At 44.6% G+C, this 21,732-nt stretch overlaps 4 protein-coding genes and 1 pseudogene across 5 annotated transcripts; 2 read left to right on the top strand and 3 right to left on the bottom strand.

Annotated features, from left to right (window-relative positions):
• Window positions 1–991: 991 nt before the first annotated feature.
• Window positions 992–2,265, bottom strand: LOC135613387 (ethylene-responsive transcription factor 12-like). Its single transcript, XM_065110414.1, has one exon. The coding sequence runs from the start codon at window positions 1,665–1,667 to the stop codon at window positions 1,149–1,151; it is 519 nt and encodes a 172-aa protein (XP_064966486.1). The 5' UTR covers window positions 1,668–2,265; the 3' UTR covers window positions 992–1,148.
• Window positions 2,266–4,240: 1,975 nt separating this feature from the next.
• LOC135613386 (protein C2-DOMAIN ABA-RELATED 7-like) lies at window positions 4,241–7,595 on the bottom strand. Of its 2 annotated transcripts, none has more exons than XM_065110411.1 (3): window positions 7,407–7,595; window positions 5,868–5,963; window positions 4,241–4,720 (listed from the first exon to the last, which is right to left on the bottom strand). In XM_065110411.1, exons 1-3 carry the CDS (start codon window positions 7,515–7,517, stop codon window positions 4,421–4,423), a joined length of 507 nt encoding a protein of 168 aa, XP_064966483.1. In that variant the 5' UTR covers window positions 7,518–7,595; the 3' UTR covers window positions 4,241–4,420. The 2 variants fall into 2 exon arrangements, with proteins under 2 accessions (XP_064966483.1, XP_064966484.1); XM_065110412.1 differs by having other exon boundaries at window positions 4,255–4,711.
• Window positions 7,596–10,439: 2,844 nt separating this feature from the next.
• On the top strand, window positions 10,440–12,169 carry LOC135614127 (pollen-specific leucine-rich repeat extensin-like protein 3). Its single transcript, XM_065111160.1, has 3 exons — window positions 10,440–10,579; window positions 10,667–11,590; window positions 11,899–12,169. The coding sequence occupies exons 1-3, from the start codon at window positions 10,492–10,494 to the stop codon at window positions 11,928–11,930; spliced, it is 1,044 nt and encodes a 347-aa protein (XP_064967232.1). The 5' UTR covers window positions 10,440–10,491; the 3' UTR covers window positions 11,931–12,169.
• A 4,540-nt stretch (window positions 12,170–16,709) lies between these two features.
• Window positions 16,710–17,911, bottom strand: LOC135613366 (uncharacterized; annotated as a pseudogene).
• A 69-nt stretch (window positions 17,912–17,980) lies between these two features.
• LOC135614126 (uncharacterized) lies at window positions 17,981–20,002 on the top strand. The gene has a single exon (XM_065111159.1). It carries the CDS (start codon window positions 18,034–18,036, stop codon window positions 19,816–19,818), a length of 1,785 nt encoding a protein of 594 aa, XP_064967231.1. The 5' UTR covers window positions 17,981–18,033; the 3' UTR covers window positions 19,819–20,002.
• The last annotated feature ends 1,730 nt before the right edge of the window (window positions 20,003–21,732 follow it).

The following is a 21,732-nucleotide window of genomic DNA, read 5'->3' as shown; positions in this document are numbered from 1 at the left end:
CTGGCCGACCGACGTCCGTCGTCCTTCTGGTCCAAAAAGCGATCGCAACCCATCCCGGCCCGGTCTCCTCCCACTGGTACGGGGCGGCTACTGCTTGTGGAGGGGCCACAGCGGGCGGGTCGCTGGGCAGCGCACCGGAGAAACAGAAGAAGAAGAAGAAGAAGAAAGAGATGGGTTTGGTCCACTTGATTTGCGCCGGAGAGGTGTGGTGGGGGTCCAACGGGACGTCGGCAGGCTGGGGGCCGCGGGGGAGGGTGGCAGGGTCCCCGCGTGCACTTACTCCAGGTTCACGCGCGGTGCCCCTCGCGCCCCGCTGCCTGGGTTTGTCGGGTCCTGGTGGACAGTCGGCACGCGCGCCACGGCCCGACCGACGCGCGTTTCTCCCAGCCGACTCCGTCCCAAGGAGATGAGGGCCCGGCTTGACCCAAGTAAAAGGTTGTAGTTCCGGAGCCCCCGCCGGGGATTGGGCCCGCGTTTTGCTACGTGAGCGGTGATGCAGGTTGTCAATCAATATGGCACCATCTTCTGCTCCCTGCCTGTCACTACGGGCCACGGCAATAGGCGATGACACCCACCCTTGGACGGATGGGCAGAGCTGAAACAATTAAGTGCCCTCTCCTTTCTTTGCTTCTTTTCCTCTGCATCACGGGCAACGGAGGACCCACTCGAGCTGCCGAGGCTGTCCTAAAGAAAGAGAGAACGCAAGGGGAACATCGAAGGAGGTGCATTAACTGCACCACCCTGCGGCCGCCGCACAAGTCTACCGTCCGCCGCTTCGCTGCCTTCTTTTCATTGAGAAGTCCAAAGCGCGCGCGCGCACACACACACACATGCTAATACGAACAACTGGACGTCCAAGACAATTATGAAATGAATAAAATAATAGTCCCAAAGCGTCGTGCTTTCCGCCATGAACGATCGTGTCTCGAGCTCAGCGGCCTCCATTATCGGTGGCAGCCTTTCTTTCGTAGCATGTAGCGTGGAGGAAAGAAATCGTTCGAAAAGAAGGTCTCTAATTACACGGTCGTCTGATCTTACATCTAAACAGAGATATGATTCCAGCGCAAGAGGTAGACGGGGGAAAACAACTTTGAGGAGGAGAGATGAGCAAAGAGTAGACGGAAGAGAACAGTAGTTAAAATAGCTGCTCAACCAATCAGCAGTGACGATGCCGGCGGCGGCTCGTTGAGATCGAGAAGCAAATCCCTCCCGACATCCCGGAAGAGGGAGGCCGAGGACGACGCCGGCGTGTCTGGAGCTGCCGCGTTCCTCGCTTCCGGTGACGGAGTCTTGGCGGGCTCATAGAGTGCGAAACTGCCTAGGACTAGCGCCGTCGACGGCGGGGGTGGCGGAGAGGGAGGAACGGCCTGCGGTGGCGCGGGGACGAGCCAGCAGTGGCACGGGAGGTTGAGGTCGAGAGTGGCGGAAGGCGGGAGGTGCAGCGGCGGAGGGGCCGAGGTGTGGTGGTAGGGGAAGTTGGTCTTGGCCTTTGCGCCGCGCAGGGAGCGGGCGGCGCGATCGTAGGCGAGCGCGGCCTCCTCGGGGGTGTCGAACGTGCCGAGCCACACCCGGGTCTTCTTCCACGGGTCCCTTATCTCCGCCGCGTACCGCCCCCACGGCCTCTTCCTGACCCCTCTGTAATGATGCCCGTCTCCTCTCGATCCCATGTCGATTCTCCCTCTCTCGCTCTCTCTCTCTCTCTATTCCGTATCTTCTAGCCAAAGAGACCGAGGAGGACGGGAGAGGAGGCGTGCTACTCTCCTTCAAAGAGACAACGAAAGAAAATGAGAGCGAGCCGCCGTCTGATTTGACGTGTCGCAGAGGGCGTCATGTGACTACTATTCTCGCCAACGCTCTCACACTACCAGCCACCGAATCCTGACGTCAGCCCTATACGCCTCTGCAGCCCTCTTCCCTCATGTACGGACTGTCGACGGCGCCTGACATGATTAATTTTTAGTCACCACCTTTCTCTCTCTCCGTCCCCTCGCTGCCCACGCACAGCAAGTCTCTCTGAGCGTAGATAAAGCGGAAGGAATAAAGCCAGCAGGAGAGAGAGACAGAGGGGGAGATATAGCAGAAGAAAGGACGCAGTCGGGCCATCGGGCGGCGGCGTGTCGAGCGGTGGGTGGAGGGAGAGGTGGGGCGCTGCTGCCGCCTCTGACACCCCCACGTGGAGCGCATCGCTGCCGTGTCGTGGGGCGGGGAACAGCACGGTCACATGACGAGTGTCCGCGCGTGCACCCTCCTCCCGTCCGCGCGAACGCAGTTAGGCGCGAGAGAGAGAGATATGGAGGTGGCATTTTAACGACTCGCGGCAATGGCTTTGATAAAAACACCCCTTCCCTCCCTCATGCTCTACTTAATTGCCACAGTAGGGTCGTAGTAATGGTTGTCATCGTCGTGTTGTTGGGGGAGGGGGGGCGGTTGCGGGTGCCTGCCGCCTCGTCTGTCCTCGTTGACGGTGGTGGGGCGCACCAACCGCAATAGTAAATGCCGTGGAGCGAGGCGGGGCAAACCCGTGAGGTGAGAGGGAGGGGAAGGCGCCCTCGGGAACGGCCGCACTGATGAGGTGCGTGACACGTAACGTGGTAGTACATCGGGCAGCGCGACATTTCTCTGGGACGCGGGCAGGTGTTGTGTGTTGGCTGTGGGGGAGCTGATGGACTGAGAGAGACAAGACGCGGTGAGGAACGAATGGGGGCGGTTGTGAACGAGGGAGGATGGCGAATGAGACGCACGCGTGTACGCCACGTGGAACCTGTATCGTGATGTACGTTGTCGCTGGCGATGACTGTGAGTACGCCACCACAATGATCTTGGCCGCTTGCTGCAGCAGCAGTAGTGGAATCTTCATCATCCTATTGGCTAATTACATATCCGTATAGTTGGTTAAAGTTTCGATTGGTATATTTTAACAAATTATATTTATATCCTAATAATTATAAAAATAAAATATCTAGATATATTTAATTTTATCAAAAAAATAAAATTACTAATTTTAACGTTCGATGGTGGATGACGACATCGCTGGCGTCGATACTAACGTAGTTGTCCGATCACCTTTGACGATGATAAGGTTTGCTTTCACTGTGATACCACACGTCTCCACGAGGAGCGCACTATCAACCCCATCACCACCCACCTCATTATGCATCTGTGTATACGACAACATAGTTGTCGAATGGCTCTTTTGTCGTTTGATAACTATATCAACGTCGACGCAAAGCAACGAAAAGGTCGCTATGCGAGAGATGGTGCCAGAATTAACGTAGCAACGAGAAGAGCGATAGGAACTCCGACGACCTTAGTATTGAGTTGAGCCTGGAATTCACTCAACGGGTCATTAGTAAGGCAGCCACCATCTTCGCCGTAAATATCGTGATGACCACCACCATATGTGTCAATGTCGACGCAAAGTGGCAATGAGGTTAGCGACGAGCTTCTCATAGAGGTGGGTGGCATCGCAATGTAGTAGTGAGAAGAGCGGTAGGAACTCCGACGACCTTAGTATCGAGTTGAGCCAGGAATTCACTCGATGGATCATTAGTAAGGCAACCACCATCTTCGCCGTAAACATCATGACGACCACCACCATGTGTCAATATCGACGCAAAGTGGCATTGAGGTTAGCGACATGCTTCTCATAGAGGTAGGTGGTATCGTAATGAAAGTGAATCTTATCGTTGTTAAAGACAACCATGCAACTGCTTCGACATCAATGCGAACGACATAGTCGTCTGTCACCAAACATTAAAATGATCTTTTGATAAAACTGACATCGCTAAGATAAATAACATAGATATTTTATTTTTATAACTTTAATAAGAATGCTAATGTAACTTACGGACCGAAACACTAAAGATAGTTAACTAGGAGTAATAATTAGCTCTTTACTCGAACCTTTTAAAATCTAAATCAAATATAAAATTTTAAGATAATTTTAAATCTAATTCAAATATCCTATCTTCTGTATGACACACAATAGAATGTCCAATTTAAAGGATCCACCTGTAACATAAACCATTGTCATAGAAATGTTGAACCACTAAACCACCAATTCTAGAGTGATGATTCGACGCAAACGAAAGAAGTATCCGAAAGCCCGCTGGTATCATGGAGTCAAACAAATCCATCGTGCCATGGTGGGATGACTTCCTACGCTGGACAATCAAAGTCAAAACTATAATGTTAAGAACACATCTGAATCTTTTAATGTGTCAAATCCAAGCATTTATATTTAACCTTTTGAATAAATAATAAATAACAAACAAATATATAACGTGAAAAGAAAGTTGAGTTTAGCAAGACTCGAGTCCTTATTGCGCATAAATCAGAAGGATAGTCTCGAGCTTCGAGAGAGAGGACAAATCCTGGATAACAATTGAAGAGGGAAGTGTAAACCTGCAGAAAACACATGCTAGAAATTTGGCGCGCAGGGAACGCTAAGCCACAGCAGCTGCAGCTCCACCTTGCCACTCTCCACGTTTCTGAGTTGAAGGACAACATCTTGAGCAATCGTACCATCTTTCGAAGTAATAATGCTGTCTCCAGCTAGACAGTTTTGTTGACTTGGCCTCATAGTTTCAATCACGAAACCATTTGGAAGATCTGCCAAACCCATCTTGACAGCCTCCATGAATTGCTGTATATCCAACTCGGCATCGCCCATCTTATCATCTTGGGTTAACGTGTCTTTGTCATAAATTTCCTGCAAGTCCTTGTTAAAGAGATAAAATCGACTCGCTCGTAGACATGGTTTTGCAGTAGTCAATTCTTGCCAAAACATTAGAATAAATGTATAACAAAAATATCAGTTTCAATGCTTTATGAACAAAAATACACAATAAAAAACCCTCCATCAAAATGCTGAATATAAACATGGTTTCTTTCTGATATTTTTCTATTGCATTAGTGAAAATGAGAAAGAAAAGCATGATTCTAAGTTTTAATTATATGAAATTCTAAAAAAATTAATATTCCACCTTCGGGAAAATAGAAAGCATGATCTTTTTTCAGACCAAAGACTGGAAAATGAAACTATTGTTCTTTGGTGGGAGATTAGTACCACAGAGTAAAATTTTCTAGGTCACTGATCTACCATATGATGACATCCGAACTACCAAGCTGGTTGGTTCGAGAAACCAATTTATGAACAAAGTTACCATGAGTCATAATAACCAGGACAGAATTTGCCAAAGTAGAACTAAAACAGATTAGGGGTTACTAATCCTAAAACTAAATACTGCACCCATATGACAGTAATAGAGAAAATTGTTCGACCCAAGAAATATAATCTTAGTGTGATTCGTTCCTGGACTGCATGAATCATGCTGGCCATCCAAGACAGGCATTGCAGCATTGGAATCTGTCAGATAATGCCTACAGAGAAATTAAAGAAAAAAAGACAATTTGACAACTTGCTATTCATGCATATTAATTGCTTTAGATATGTGAACTTTGTGTAGTACAAGCGTAATCAATGCCTAAGGGACAACAAAGATGCTTTTGTTATCTAGAGAGATGACCTTAAAGATCAAGTTAAGGTCCATCGCCCAAACATTCAAAGCTAATAAACCAAACAGTAAGAATTTAGGCACAGGTGACCTTACCGTACAAAGCAAACTTGAGCAATCGATGATGGTGAAGCAACTAAATTTAATATGATAAGGAAGCATAATTAATATGTGCGGTGAGACTAGGAGGTTCTAAAATATGTAGGTTATATTTCTCAAATAATATAGATACAAATTATGTTCTTCATGTTGTTTGTTGCATGGTAAATGATCTCTTTGCTCAAAAGACTAAAAGTAGGAAAATATTGATGCAATAGAGCAGCAGCATCTCAACGGCAAAGAAATACTTACAATCTTAAGTGGTTGAGTGGGATCTGAGACACAAAAGTTCAAGTCTTCATTCCACTCTGGATTCAGACTATTCTTTTTTACATTGGTCTTCAATTTCTACCCAAATAAAAGATAGCACGACAGAATCAGTTTCACGATATTGTACAAGGACTCAGGTATTTAATACAAATCAATTATTGCACTACTGATTAAAGCTGTACAAACAAAATTAATGTGTTTTTTTAATGTAGATCGAGGTAGCAATACCACCATCTTTAGCGAGGAAATTTCCATATGTAATGGCTAATTTATAGAGCATAAATCTAAATTTCTAACTCCCACACGACGATGGTTTGCATGAGTAATAGCCAATTTCTAGGCAATTGATTCTCCCACAAATCTAAATTCCTAACTTCCACATAACCATGGTTTGCATGAGCAATAGCCAATTTCTGAGCAATTGATTCTCCCACTTGCTTTTCACTTTAGTGGTTTGAATACGTCCTACCACAAACAAGAGAGGACTGGGGTCTCCATTCACCTCATTCCACACTAAATAAATTTAACCCAGTTCATGAATTTGCGAACATTAAGAAAACCAAATGAAAAGAATTTATTTCCTTCTCTTTATAACAATGCTTGTAGTTAATGCCTGCATTCCAGTTGCACATCCAATAATGTATTTAGTTGAAAGATTAGTAACTAATCCGGAAAAGGAATAATGACTTCTCTTAAATCCTCTGCTTTGTTCCAAATTTAAATGGAGTATTTGGATGGCCATCCCATTTAATGAGTTAACAAGCACTTAAAACTCACCTGTCTGGATGCAACTAAATGCGCTTATGTAGATATGGGAGAAATCCATAATCTTAAATGAACCTCAAAATGTAATCAAGAATTCGATGCTGTAATTTACATTAAAGAACCAATGTAACACGTCCGACATTTCTGATACATGACCATGATTTTTCTCATCTCATGTTTCTTTAAAGAAATTTTACTTTACTAGTACAGTCTTCGTAACGAGTAGAGGGATCCAATGGATTGCAGAGCCCAATTTTGGACCACATTCCGATCTACTAGACTAATTACACCAAATAAACATCGGGGGCACCAATGAATTGGACACCAATAATTCAACGAACCTTTTCTGTCAACAGATGATCACGATCAGTTAAGTTGTTCGTATCAAGTTGGTGCATTGTCTAGGTTGATCGAAGCATATCAATGGAGAGGGGAATCAGTGAATCCCTAGACAATGCAGCAATCAGAAGCTCTGCATTCAAGAGCCAATCGGGGGCAACTCACTCGTCCAACGTTACACTCCCTAACATCGGAGAAGCAACCAGCACAAAGAACGCATAGATTCGACGTCCTTTCCTAACCTAGGTAGGTCTCAATAAATCAGAACCAAATCAATTGATCAAACGGTTGTGGGAGATGGGTAATTCAAAACTAGTACGAGGAGAATTTAATATCGAAAAGTAAATAGATCGAATCCTGCAGGAGAAGAAGCAATGTGGTATGGGAGGAATAAGGGGTTGAATGAGTGGTGATTACCTGATCGCCCATGAGGACGACGACGTAGGCGTCGCTATCTCCAGCATCACGCTTGGCGAGGTTGACGCCCCTCACTACCCTCACCCGGAGAAGCCCCGTCACGTTCTCCATTCCTTACTTGATCGCTGTGTTCTCTCTCGATCTCACTCGCTCGCAGAGGAAACACGACCCGAAAGAAACGAACTGAAACCGCCAGCCAGGCGCAAGCGAAGGGGGCGATGGAAATCGTGCCGTGTATGGTCACGAATCAGATCGACGGGGTGGACGGCTAGGATCATCTACAGAGAGAGCAAGAGTGAGGCACTGTTAGATTATGGATTTTGCTACCTTTTTTATACCTCTGGCGGATTTATTAAATTATTATTATTATTATTATTATTATTATATACGTAAAAAAATAATATTGCAGTTAACCTTTGTCAATTGATTATTAGTACAATTAATTGTTATTCGATATTTTATACGGTATTAATATGTTTTAGGAAGTTTTTGTGCTAGTGAGAATAATATAAGTGTCTTAGGTATATTATATGTAACACCCCTGATTAGTCTCACATCGAAATTGAACAGAATTAAGATTGACTTATAAGGGTCTGATGAACGTACTACTATCAACTTCAGCTTAAGTATTTTAGTCAGTGGTTTAGACCAAACGAAGTTGATAGACTAATTAACTCATCAGGCCCGAGTCATGACAATCCTGGCCCGACCTTCAGGTGCAAAGTCGAAAATCCCTGCGAGGAGTTCCTGCCCTTCTTTGCCACAACATGCCTGATAATTCATACGAATACCTTTTCGATTGTATGGTTAACTTTAGCATAAGAGGCACGTTGATGTAGGGAGTAGACAAGGGAGACTCGAGAGTGTCTCCCTGATTTCCTTTTTGCTGGGCCACCCGCATGAGTTACCATCGCAGGCATGACAGACTTGTCTCTTTCCCATTCCATGGATGTTTCTTCTTCTTCTTCTTCTTCTTCTCGGCCTTGTTATTGTCCTCTAAGATCAATGAAAATAACTCAAAGCTAGTTACATGGGCAATGATCTCTCGATAGATCCCATAACAGCCTCACATCTCAACATCAAGAAGGAAGGTCAGTTACTAGCTTTCTGAAATATTGACCATCTCATGGCGTACGAGACCGATCTTCTTCCCCAGAGTCTTGCAGTGGTCCAAACAATCAATCCCGCGAGGTTCATGTAATGGATAGGCCAAACACAGGGCCCCGCAATCGATGCGCTTCACTCTTGCCCGCTGCAACCGGGCAAAGGACGGGGGTCTCATCTCTCTCCCATCTCCGGGTTGTACACGAACTCCAGCGACGACACCCCGGGCCCGCTTGCACGTGCCAAGATCGTGAGCCATACATGGGCTGCTCTAGAATTAGCCCATAACTGAGCTGTGTCGGCCCGAATCCTTTTCGGTTTTGTTTCAGCATAGATTTGGGCTAAGATTGGCCCAGTAATACTATAATATAATCACAAGCTCAACCGAACGGGTTTGACGGCTTATGATCGGGAACCGTTGATTCCGGACCAATTTAGATCGGTGCAAGACTGTTTGATCCAAATTGGACCTAACCAAGCATGGTGGCACCTAGAAATGTCTTGTGTACATAACACTTGATGAATAGTTCTCAAACTATTGCTACAAGACGATAAAACCTGGGTTTACATGTGATAGGAAATCTACTGTTAGTTGACATATGATTATCACGTGAGATCAAGTCATCATCTACTCATCTTCATCAAGATTCAAATCACTAAGAAAAGTACAATCTTTTTTATCCTTTATGATAAGAAAGACAATCACAAACTTTCTTCTCTCCAACATTATAAACTTTCTTTCCCAGGTATAATGACACATCTTAAACAAGAAAAAAAAATAAAATTATCTTTTTTTTCAAATTACTCGAGTTCATATTTAGGAACCTTAAATTACTAACTTGAGTGTCGGAGGAATCGGATTAAAAAAATCTCTCACAATCTTAATGCAAGTGTCATCTCGAAAGTACAATATTTTCACCTTGACAGTATAATTCTTCCACCTAGGAGCCATCTCAGAAATATTTCGAACAATCATACATATACAAGTCCGAACCAGGTCACACTGATTAAGACGTTAATAATATTTTTTTCTAATAATATATATTCTAGGAATATGAGCATTAGAATTGTTAGGCAACAATGACAATAGCAAAAAGAAACCACTTCAACAAAGTTATATTGAAGATTGACAGAGTTCATCTGCTCTACCAAAGAAAGACAAGTAAACAAAACTACATTTTGCCTCATTTTTCCCTGAAATATCCTCATAGCTTTGGGTCTCAATGACCTGTTGGGTGGCAGCAAATATGTATTATGATGTGAGCGACACAAATTTCTCTCTACCCTTTTCCTGTATCGTTTCAGCCTTACCACAAGCTAAGCAATAGAGTAGGCTTTATCACATTCTGTCTCGGCATTGCGAGACTGACCCTCGAATTTGATGAGCAAACAGGGATCACATACCTCTAGATTATGTACACTGGAGCTCAAACACACCATCACTAACAGTGGATTGATACCTTATCATGTGCTCCGAGTACGCTGAATCATTTGGTTGGTTTCCAATCCGTATAATAAGATAAGAGTTCCATTGAGTAGGACGGAAGCAACAGAGAAAGGCCACGGGAGTTGTCCTTTGATTTGCTCCAGCGACAAGCAAGAACATATACCAAAACTGAGCATGGAGAAAGGAGGAGGAGGAGGTTGCCCGCACCAACATAACCAATCCTTACTGCCGCATCAGCAGGACATAAAACAAGTCCACCATCCCATCCTTTCCGAGACTCGGCATTTCTTTATCTCCCTCCAGAAGGCGGGTGGAGGCAAAAGCAACGCCGCTAAAGCTCGGTGCTCCACTTTATTGCCGGCCTCCTCTGCTCCCCCCCCCCCTCCTCCTCATCTCTCATGGCCACGACACTGCCATATATTGAAGCTGGCTATAATTACCCCGCTCTCACTCTGATGTCTCATGAGCATAGCGCGCATCATCGCCAAGGAGGAGAGAGCTTGGGTTCAACAGCCGAAGTAGGGCAAAGTTCTCATGGATCTTAGGAAAGAACTCCATGCTCTTGTTTGCCTTGTTCTCATCAATCAACTCTTTGCAGCAGCAACACTTGTCGTCCGATGTGGTGAGTACATTTCACTTCTTTTCCCCACTGCTGATAGTTATCTGCGAACGACAACACCATGATATTTGAATTGATGTTGCTGAGTAGAGGGTAGAAGCTTAAGGCAGTCCAAGGACTCGTACCTCCGTGATGCCCTTGCAGTGAAGCACCAAAGAAACCCACAGATGAAGGCTCTCAAACGCTTGGACACTCATTATGCTTCCTCGGATCCCTTCGACTACGTTGGGTCGCCTGTCTCGTTGCCACCCTATGATGATGCCATGGGCCCATCCTCCTCTCCTGAAGACTACCCTCCCTTCTGCGTTTACCCTCCATACACCCCACTTCCGCCGTCGACCACGCCGTCAACCCCCATTCCGATCATTCAGCCCCCACCACCTCCACCTGAAACCACCAACCCTCCGGTCCTCACCCCCAACCCGCCGGTGTACATTCCAGGCACACCGGAGGTCGTGCCGAGCCCACCGGGGGCGGTGCCGAATCCGCCCGAGTCTGTGCCAAGCCCACCGGGGACGGTGCCGAATCCGCCAGAAGCTGTGCCGAGCCCGGCCACCAATGTCCCAAGCCCACCTGAATATGAGCCCAGCCCGCCAACTTACGTTCCGAGCCCAATTGGCTTCGTACCAAGCCAGCCGCCGCCGCCGAGCCTTGTCCCGAACCCACCGGTGTATGTGCCAAGCCCACCGGAGTTAGCGCCGGGCCCGCCTATTTTCCTGCCACCGGTGGTGTATCCGCCGCCGATCGCGCCGCCGTCTCCTGCGCAGGGGTCGCGGAGCATGTGGTGCGTCGCGAAGCCCACCGTGCCTGACCCGATCATCCAAGAAGCCATGAATTATGCTTGTGGATCAGGAGCAGACTGCGACTCCATTCTGCCCAATGGGTCCTGCTACCAGCCAGATACGTTGATAGCTCATGCCTCCTTCGCCTTCAATAGCTACTGGCAACGGACGAAGGTGGCCGGCGGGACGTGCGACTTCGGGGGGACTGCCATGCTTGTGACCAGAGATCCAAGTAAGTCTGCTCATGCATCGCTCAATCCCATTTGCTAATTCTTCTTGCATGCTCCTCAAACGTTGTTGGATCATTTTGATTGGATGAACAGTACAATATTAAATTGATTATTCGAAGAATAATCTCAGAGGTCGACAGCCCAATAGTAACTTTGACTTTAGTTTATGAATAACAGATTACTTTTTTATTTTGTGTTGGAAGTAAAAGAAGATTGTGCAATCAATCATGAAAGGACTATGCAACATAAAAATTCTTTGAACCTTCTACAAAATCTCCCGGCTCGAGTTAATTTTCCTTATCTTCTACAGGTTATGATGGCTGTCATTTTATCATATACTAAGGATGTGGAAGATGCATACAAGAAGTCATTTGGAAGACGAACAAGAAAATGCAGTTATCCAGTCTTCTACAATTTTCTTTCAAATTGTTTATTTGTTAGCCATATAATTTTGTTTTTCCCATTTGGACTAGCATTTTTGGCTAGACAAATATAGATTAGTGAGTGATGGAATAGCTTGTGAATCTGTGATGTCTGTGCATGAAATACTACCAACAGACTCCTTGATATTCTTGGTAATTAAATTGGCAATACTATTTTTGCTTGCACCTGATTGCATGGATTTTTAGATCAGTTTCAGAACTTACCTTTGGCTTCTTTTTAGATCTGGTTCTGTTGATCGCCCTTCAAACCCTCCGGAGGAATGCATGCGTAGTCGACAGCTCCTAATAAGAAGTAGATTATGTGTACTTCAAGTCATTCTCCAAAGGAACAGTTTATGGTAGAACAGACTACAAGTAAATTAGAAAGAACAATAAAACCAGACACCTTTAATGAATACAAGGTAATCTTATGTGGAAACGAACTAGATGGAGAACTCTTTCATGAGACAGTAAAAAGATTGATGGAAAAACAATTGATAGAATAGAGTATTCAGAAAAGAGATCCTGGGTAGACCTTTGCCAATAGAAAACACAAGTATTTGTTGGAGCTACTCTCCTTGTAATGCTACTAAAAGAAAGAAATAAAGAGAAAACCAAAGCTTTGCCTTGGTCTGGGAGCAACTCAAGAATCATTCTATAGTTAAACTATTAATGGAAAAGTAATATGAACACCAGCAAATATAAGCACAGACACGTCTACTACAGAAATAGAGTCATTAGTCCCCACCAGTTCAACCATTGCTCTCCCGACACAAGTGTTTGAATATTATCCTTTTTCAACCATACAGTATTTTGCTAAATATTAACAACTGCAAAGTGCTCTATAACTGACACCAACTTTAACTGTAAAAGTTAAATAAGTTCCTCCGAATGAACTGGTGTTGCATCACATCATCATCGGTAACAATAGTAGAAAATAAGAAAGCCAATCGGCGACAACTAAAGTTCACTAGAAATTCCATCGCCAAGAGTTATGGTGAAAGCTGCTAGCATTTGCATAGGACTGACCAAAGCCGATGTTGATTATGGTGTTAACACGAGTGACAAACTGAGCAAAATGTTGTCGTATCCAAAAGAATAATTTTTGTGGCAATCTCATCATGGTTTCAGTGACTCAGTATAGTGTCGCCAATTATCGTTTTAGTGACAATTAAAAGCCCACATCAATTACTCTTAGGGGACAGAATTAGCAATCAGATATTTCTGGATCAGTGACACAGCAGGGCCATCACTGCTCTTTCCTGATAACCTATTGGATTAGCCATAGAATTATTTTCACTTCTTCTCATGACAATTCCAATCGGTCACAGAAGATGTCTTTTCGAGACAAGTGTTGAGAAAAGCAAGCATTAAATAGAGAATACATATGCAAAACTTCTAAAAACAGAATTTTACATCCTATGCTGCAACTTCTCAATTTTTTTAGGCTGTCACATTTAATATAAATTAAGAATATCTAGTTAATATGAAGTACTAATTGGTAACTATATCAATATCTAAAATTGCTACATCTATCATAATTGACCAACATAAACATGTTGGATCCAAAATAGACTGAACACCAGACAAAGATATTCAGCTTTCATAACCAAAAAGGGGGAGAATTCTGATTTACAATATAACATCATTCTTATAGAACAAAATCCAATTGAAATAGGTGATGGATAAAGGATCCTCATATGGATGACAAAACACAAACATGAAAATGAAATAGACTTATGGCAAAGCAAGGCTCCAGGATCTGCTGGATCTAGGTAAAAGGCAACACATGTGCCTTGGTGAAGAGGCACACATCTAATGATGTCCACCCCAATTTAGTCTCATATTGGATATAGAAGAATAACTGAGTTGGTTACAGGGCTAGATGGCTCTGCTACTACTGGCTTGAGCTTAACCATTTCAAATATGTGTTTCAAACTCATCAAAATAATAGGCTAGTCATTCCATCGACTCAAGTTTCTTAGTATTGAGCATGGTGGACTCAAGTAGGAACTGACTATCCGTAGATAGGGCTAGAGGTGCATCATAACATAAAATCACCAATTGACTAGTTCTCATGTGCACCATACACAGGTTTGAGGGTCTCAATGAGGATGTTAAGCCAAAATTAAAAAGATTAAATCATTCCAAGCTTAAACCTTATCAAATGTGGGAAAAGAATTGAGTTGGTTTATAGGGCTAGCAGGATCTACTCATCATCTTGAGCTTAATCATTGTGGAGTAGTGGTCCAGGCTCATTAAGGTAATGGGTGACCCATCAAGTCAGGTCATGCTAGAAGATTAATTAGATCAATCATCAAGATAAAATAGATGAAGATGAACATACACTTGGGGTTCATTTTACCAGCTTTTCTTGGTTAGAATCAAAAGCAAAGACATTGGTTTTCTTCACTTCAGTTACCTAAGTCAACCATCAAACAGATCTGTAAAACTTATTCTTGGTTAGAATCAGACACAAATATACTGGTTCTTTTCATTTTGGTTCCCTAAGTCCTCCATCAAACATATCTGCAAAGCTTTTAGCATGATGACCTACCTCCTTAGTTTCATTTTCTTCAATATCCACTTCATCAAGGTCATATAGCAAACACATTAGTCATTGTTGATTTTTTCCATAGCATATGTTTCTTGAGCTCCTATACATATTGGATGCTTGGTGCATAGTTTCAAACTTTGAAAGCCTCCTAAAGTATGTTAAGCCAAAAAATTGTCTCTTGTGGTTGATAATTTACAAAAATTATGCATAGCAAATCTCATGAATATAATAAGCAACAATGAAATGGTGGTCAAGAAAATAAAAAAAGTAGAATGAGGTGATGAAATGGAAGGAAAGAGGAGGCAAAGAGGAAAGTAAAATAAAAAGAAGGAAAGAAGATGAATTAAAGAGAATCATCAACAAGAACAAACTAAAGTGGGACAAAAACGGAAATAGAGAAATAATAAAATGAAAAAAATAGAGAGAAGGAATAACCGGAGGTCTTTAGAGGCCATCATGAAAGTGCAAAAAAGGAGAGGAAGAAAAGAAGAGAAATGGCGTAAGTAGGAATAAAAAAGAAGAGAACAAATGGAGAAAAGAGATAGGTGAAGATAGGTTATAGAACAAAGCAAGAGAATAAATGGGACTCAATTCATATTAACTACTTAATGATGGCTAATTACATATTACCCCTTGCAGTTAGCCAACTTTAGCATCTCGATCCCTACACTTTAAAAAGTTACATTGGCATCCCTATAGTTACGAAAGTGAAACATCTAGGGTCATTTACCCTAACGCCGTTGGTTTTACTAATAGAAACACAAAAACAAAGGATAAAAAGATAATTTTAATGTTTCAGTTAGTGGTGACGGATGGCGTCGACGGCGGTAGACGACGATGCCGCAGGCTGTTGTGGATGAGAAGAGTAACGATAAGAGGTGAGGACCGCTCAGTATCTCCGTCGACCCCGACGTAATTTTCAAACGACAACTGCAAGGGCCGCTCTACATCTGCGTTGACCCCAACGCAATTGCCCAGCGGCAACTGCATCTGCGTCGACGCCGACGCTGACACCGAGCAGCATTTGCATCGACGTTGTTCATGTGTCAACAACTATATTTACATCGACGCCAACAAAATTGCCGAGTGGCTCTTTTGTTGTTCTACATCTGCATCGGTCCTTTCGTCACTCGGCAACTACATTGATGCCGACGCAAATGCAGAGTAGCGAAACTATCACTCGATAATTGCGTCGACGTCAACGCAGATGCAGTTGTCGATGCATGAACGACATTGATGTAGATGCCGCTCAACATCTGCATCGGTGGTCCTTTTGCCACTCGACAACTGCGTAGACACATAAACGATGTTGATGTAGATGCTGCTTAGCAACTGCGTCGATGCTGACACAGATGCAAAGCAACGAAATGGTAGCTCGACAACTACGTCAGCATTTGCGCAAATGCAGAGCAGCTCTTACATAATCGCTCTTCTCATCCGCAACAACCACCCACGGCCCCCAACGGCGCTGTCATCCGCCACCACCAGCTGAAACGTTAAAATTATCTTTTTACCCTTTATTTTCATATTTTCGTTGGTAAAACCAACAATGTTATGATAAATGGACCCAGATGTTTCACCTTCGTAATTACAAGGATATCAATATAATTTTTTAAAATGTAGAGATCGGGATGCTAAAGGTAGCTAACTACATTGGTAATTTGTAATTAACCCACTTAATGATCATATGCTATAACTTGAAAATAAGCTATCTTAATAAAGATTACATATTTTTGCATGTCATAATAAGAGGATTGTTACACAATATTGCATTCTTAAACAAGTAGTATTGAAATGGATTTAACAAGCAGCAATGTCTTGAGTAGCTTGAAACAAGAATCAACTAATATTAATAGAGAATATATAAAAGTGCATATTATTTTGGATACTAAGCTTATGAAAAAAATGGTATGATAAAAAATTGTATATAAAAAGATTTTGTCAAGCTATCAAGGAATTAAGTTATTTCTCAAGAAAATGCACATTAATTTATATCAGCTATTATAATAATACTGGCACACCAAAAGAACAGTCAACAATACCAAAATTAACAAAGAAAAAAATTCAAGGGCACAGAAATCACTTATATTTGAGGTCATCAATAACTGTAGTTTTTTAGCATGCTCTTTCATGCTTCCAGGATTGAGAATGGTTCACCAAGATATATTTCAATAGTAAAATAGCATCTGACATATCAAAATCACAAGTTACAGAAGAAACTAAAAGAGATATCGGGAGGTTTTTGAGGTTTGCATTTTAATCAGACCCCATCAGCAGCTAAATATGAACATTTTTCAACGAGAAACAAATACGAATATTTGCAGCTACAATTATAGCAAAGAATGCTGCAACTAGGACTTGAAAACCTTTCCTTTTTACATTCATAAATTACATGACTCTATCATTTCAAATCAAGTTATTAAAGCAATGGTTGTTCCTCAAGAGGAAACGAAGAAGCAACAAAAATGAAGATAAAACGAGAACGAATAGTTACTTGTGCATACAACTTGTTGTTCACTCATAAGTTTTCCATCTGAATGGAACTCTTGAGCGGAACGTACTCCCCCAGATAGCCACCCAGGTGATCATACAGTGCGCCCTTGTCGATCTGCTGGTGGTAGCAGCTCTTGCACACATAGAACACGCTTTGCACGAGCAGGCCGACAAGGCTGACCACAACGAGCACCGCGACAAGGGCACCACCGATGAGAACCTTGATGGACACGCTGGTGACTACGAGGCTGCCCTCCTCACGGGGGCCCTTGACGACGATGGCACGGAAGAGAGCGCCGACGAGGCCACAGGCACCAAGATAGTCGAAAACTAAGGCAGAGGCCATGCGGGCGCGGCCACGGAAGAGGTCGCGGCTCTTGGCCATCGCGGCGAGGTTGCAGAGGGGCTCAAGGACGGAGACTACACTGGCGAGGGGCCAAAGGGCGGAGATGTAGACGTGGACAGCGAGGAAAGCGAGGAGGACGAGGGTGAAGAGGAGAAAGAAGAACAGGGAGAGCGGGTCCTGAGGCCGGCTGAGGGACGGCGAGGGCGAGGGCGAGGGAAGGCAAGGCTGTAGAGGAGCATGAGGAGGGCGACCCAGAGGAAGGTGCGGAAGAGACGGAGGAAATGGGGCAGACGGCGGTGAGGGAACAGGAAAAGGATACGGGCTTCGCGGCGTAGAGGGATGCGACGATGAAGACGACGGCGGCGTTAGAGAGGAGGGAGAAGGTGAAGAGGAAGAGGAGGTAGGCGAACTGGTAGAGGAGGAGGAGGAGGAGGAGGAGCCATTCGGAAGCGAGGGAGTCGATCTTCTGCAACTGAAGGAGCCCACGCGGTTCTGAAGTTAACTGTTAACGGGTCGGGCTTGAACACAAGAATAGCAAATCTTAAATGAGGCCCGGTCGGAAGCAACACCAACTATTTAAGGAACCCACGCGGTTCTAATCCTTGAGAAAACCCAAAACCCTCGGTGATGCCTCGGCTCGATTTCGTCCTCCCAAAGCCACCTTCCTCTCCATGTCCAAGCTGCCACCAGTGGACGGGCCTGCGGATAAGACCTTCCCTCTCTTCTTCACCCACCTTTCCCCTTCCCAAAGCCCAGACCTTGTCCTTGACCCCGTCCCCTATACGTGCCATCTCCCACCAATTCCCATCCCGACACCCCCTTCTCCTCCCCCGCCGCCCGATTCCCACCACCGTCGTCTCCGCCGGACGGAGCAAGAAGAAGCCCGGCGGTCCATCCCCCGGCCGCATCGAGGGAAGCGGCGAGGTCCGCCGCCAGGCCAAGGCCCGCGCCCGTCTCCGCAGCCGTCGCCTCGCAGAGAACCTCTTCTACCGCCGCAAACGTCGCGCGGCAGCCACCGGCAACCAGGCCGACTCCTTCACCGACGACGAGCTCCAGGCCATCGGCCTTGGCTACGACCGTGCTGTCCGCTTCATGTCCAAGGACGACCCCAACCTGCGCCACCCCTACGACTGGTACAAGTACGGCGAGTACGGGCCCTACTCCTGGCGCGGCATTGTCGTCGGCCCGCCTATCCGCGGCCGCTTTTCCGACGACCGCGTCACCCTCATCAGCGAGGTCCGTGACCACGAGGAGTGGGAGGAGATCGAGCAGTTCGACATGTCCACCGAATACTGCCGCCGCCTCGATCCCGCTGCTGGCCTGCGCTACTACTGGGTCTTCGTTCGCCACCCCAAGTGGCGCCCCACCGAGCTCCCCTGGCAGCAGTGGACGCTTGCTGCAGAGGTGGCCCTGGAGGCCGGCACCCAGCGGCTGGATAAGTGGAACCTCATGGGCCGGCTCGGCAACCGGGTGCGGTCCACGATCACCCAATGCGCCGCCTGGATGCGGCCGGACATCATCTACGTGAAGCGCCCCGTGTACCAGTGCCGGTTCGAGCCGCAGGACGACTTCTTCAAGCTGCTCGGACCGCTGCTTGACCCGAGCACCGAGAACGAATACCCCTGCGAGCTACGGCTGGAGGACGGCAGGGTCGAGGCCTGCACCTACTTCGGCGGGCTCTGCAAGATCGTTAAGAGCAGCCCCAAGGCTTATGTGGACGACGTCGTGAAGGCCTACCAGAAGTTAAGCGACGAGGAAAAATCTCGGTGCCTGGAGTTCCTGCTGACTAACCATCCCATGGAGCTCCTCCACCCCTACACCAAAGAATGGAAGGCCAAGCTCGAGGAGTTGGAGCTGGGCTGCGATGCACCTGACGACAGCGAGGACGAGAGTGACAGAAACGACGGGTCGCAAGTCACTGATTGGATCGAGGACGATGAGGAAAGCGACACCGAGCAGGAGGATGAAGTGATTGATGTGGAAGAAGAAGAAGAGGATGGTACCGAGGAAGCAAGGACGAATCCGGAGGAGACACAGGAGTACTGGGATGATCAGTGGAAGAAGGCTGTTCGGAGCACCGATGAGATGGCGAAGTTAGTGAAGAGAAGCATCGAGTTATCAAACACGCACTACAAGAACCAGATGCTGGAAGAAGGGCAGCAGAGGAAGGAGATAACCGAGGGTGATGAGGACACCGTTGATGTGAACCTGGAGGAGAACAAAGAAGACTGGATTGAAGAAGAATTGAAAAATGCAGGATATACGGCATCAAAAAGGAGGGTCAGGAGCAAGATACCGCCGGAATTGTTTCTGAGAGCCTCGGTCCGGCCCTTCACGTACCGAAATCTTGTGAAAGAAATTGTTCTGATGCGGCATGCCATCATCGACGGAGATATCACCGTTGGTGGATGAGATCCATATGCTCATTCCAACTCGCTGATCTTAGTGCAAAAGAAAAAATAATTTAGACTTCTATCCATTTCATAAGGAAGGTTAAGATAAACCTCATGACTTACTCCGTTGTCTGAACACCCTTTGGCATTGTTGTCTTGCAGAGTTCCGACTTAGCCAGAAATGCAAAGTGGTTGCTGATTGACTGTGTGCGCCTCCATTATGGCCATTGCTTTTGAGTTGTACTACTGAAGTTTTTCAGGAAAATCAATATATAAATTGGGAGATTGCATGCATGGAAAATAAATGGTGAGCAAGAGTAGGTATAACTACTGAAACATTTCCCTGTAGGTTAGTTTCCAAGCTAGTAACTGATGAACTGTGAAACGTTCAAGGAAAGCTTACAACTTGATATAATCATTGAAGGACAAAGACTGTGTAGAGAACGATCATTTGAAGTGTCGTGCTACTTACATTGATGCCTCCCTTTTGCTTCACTAAGGTGTATCTTCTGATGCAGTGGTAGAGCAGCAGGGCCCTTAAATTGCATATTGTTCATCCAGAGCCCAATCTGATCATCTGAACATGTATCAAATCTATGTTTTAGGCTTGGCAAAAGGTAGGGGAGCTCTACATATACTAATGTTATGAAGCAAACCTTCGAGTAGGAGCAAGGATATCCATGTCAATGAAATGGATATCTCTGGTACAATGCACACCATCGTTTCATCTATTTCCTGCTGCCGAAGCACTTAGTGAACTGATTCATCTGTTGGGTCCACTTTGACTTTAAAGGAAAGAACCAGCAAATTTTTATGCACTGGAGCAGCAACCAACCTAAAATTGTGGATGAACAAAAATAATTAAAATAAACATTGAATCATAACTCGTTAAAAATAGAACTATTTGATCATCTAACATTGCATCTAATCTTACAAAAATATAGATTTCATCATGTACCTGTAAAACTGCTCCTCAAATTGAACTTGAGGAGCAACTTCAGTTTCACCCTTAGCAACCCTTTTTTGATGATTTCAGGAGATTACAACAATTGTGCAGTATTTTTCAGGTGAAATGTGTAATAAAGCTCGAGAATAAAAGAATTTAGTGGATTAAGATGTGAAACTATTAGCTAAGAACATAATTACTGTGTTTTGAATTTAGGAAACTCAAATAAAGGAGACTTCATTGAAGAATTGGCAGTACATAACATTACATGATGGATATCAACCTGCTATAAAATGAGTTGTTACGTAGCAAGGGCTTTCAAGATTTCTTTTCAAAACTGAATGCTCACTTTAAGTAAAAAAAAATGTCTCATTATTAATTGATCACCAAACAATATTATGTCAGACTCCGAAGGTGCAGAAATAAATCATCTACAGAAGCTTGTATTCCTATCTGACAATCCAAAAATGGTCACACTGGATTCTAACTGCAGCCTACCACTGGTCCTCAGAGGTCTTGTTATTAATCAGCAGGAAAGAAACTATGATTGATGACACTAATAAAAAGTTGTCAACTCTTAGCAAACAATCATCTGTCAGAAAGAATATTAAACCCTTCAATGTGTCTGCCTTCAAGAAAAGCATTTAAGACCAACAAAATGGAGGAACCGACAATCCAATGTACTGCCAGGATTCATAACCTTGAACTGATAATCCACTGAAGGATAAACGTTGAGTGATTGATAACAAAAATACTTGCTGACAGGTAATGGTCCATCCTGAAGAGCAAAACAAAGATCCAAGGAAATGATTGTTCATGAAATGTCAAATAACAGACAATAGAAATCCCTAAAGATTTAATGTCTACTATTTTCATATTGTGCCAATATCGACAGCTTTGATGTAGCATGCGCTGCTATCCACCTTGTCAAATTTATCAAACATCAGGATTCCTGGCATGGTTTAGCTCAAGCAAAAGATATATTTT

This window comes from Musa acuminata, chromosome BXJ2-6, assembly GCF_036884655.1.
Source record: "Musa acuminata AAA Group cultivar baxijiao chromosome BXJ2-6, Cavendish_Baxijiao_AAA, whole genome shotgun sequence".
Classification (NCBI taxonomy): domain Eukaryota; kingdom Viridiplantae; phylum Streptophyta; class Magnoliopsida; order Zingiberales; family Musaceae; genus Musa; species Musa acuminata.
The sequence above is the reverse complement of the archived record's forward strand: the minus strand, read 5'-3'. Positions and strand labels throughout refer to the sequence as shown.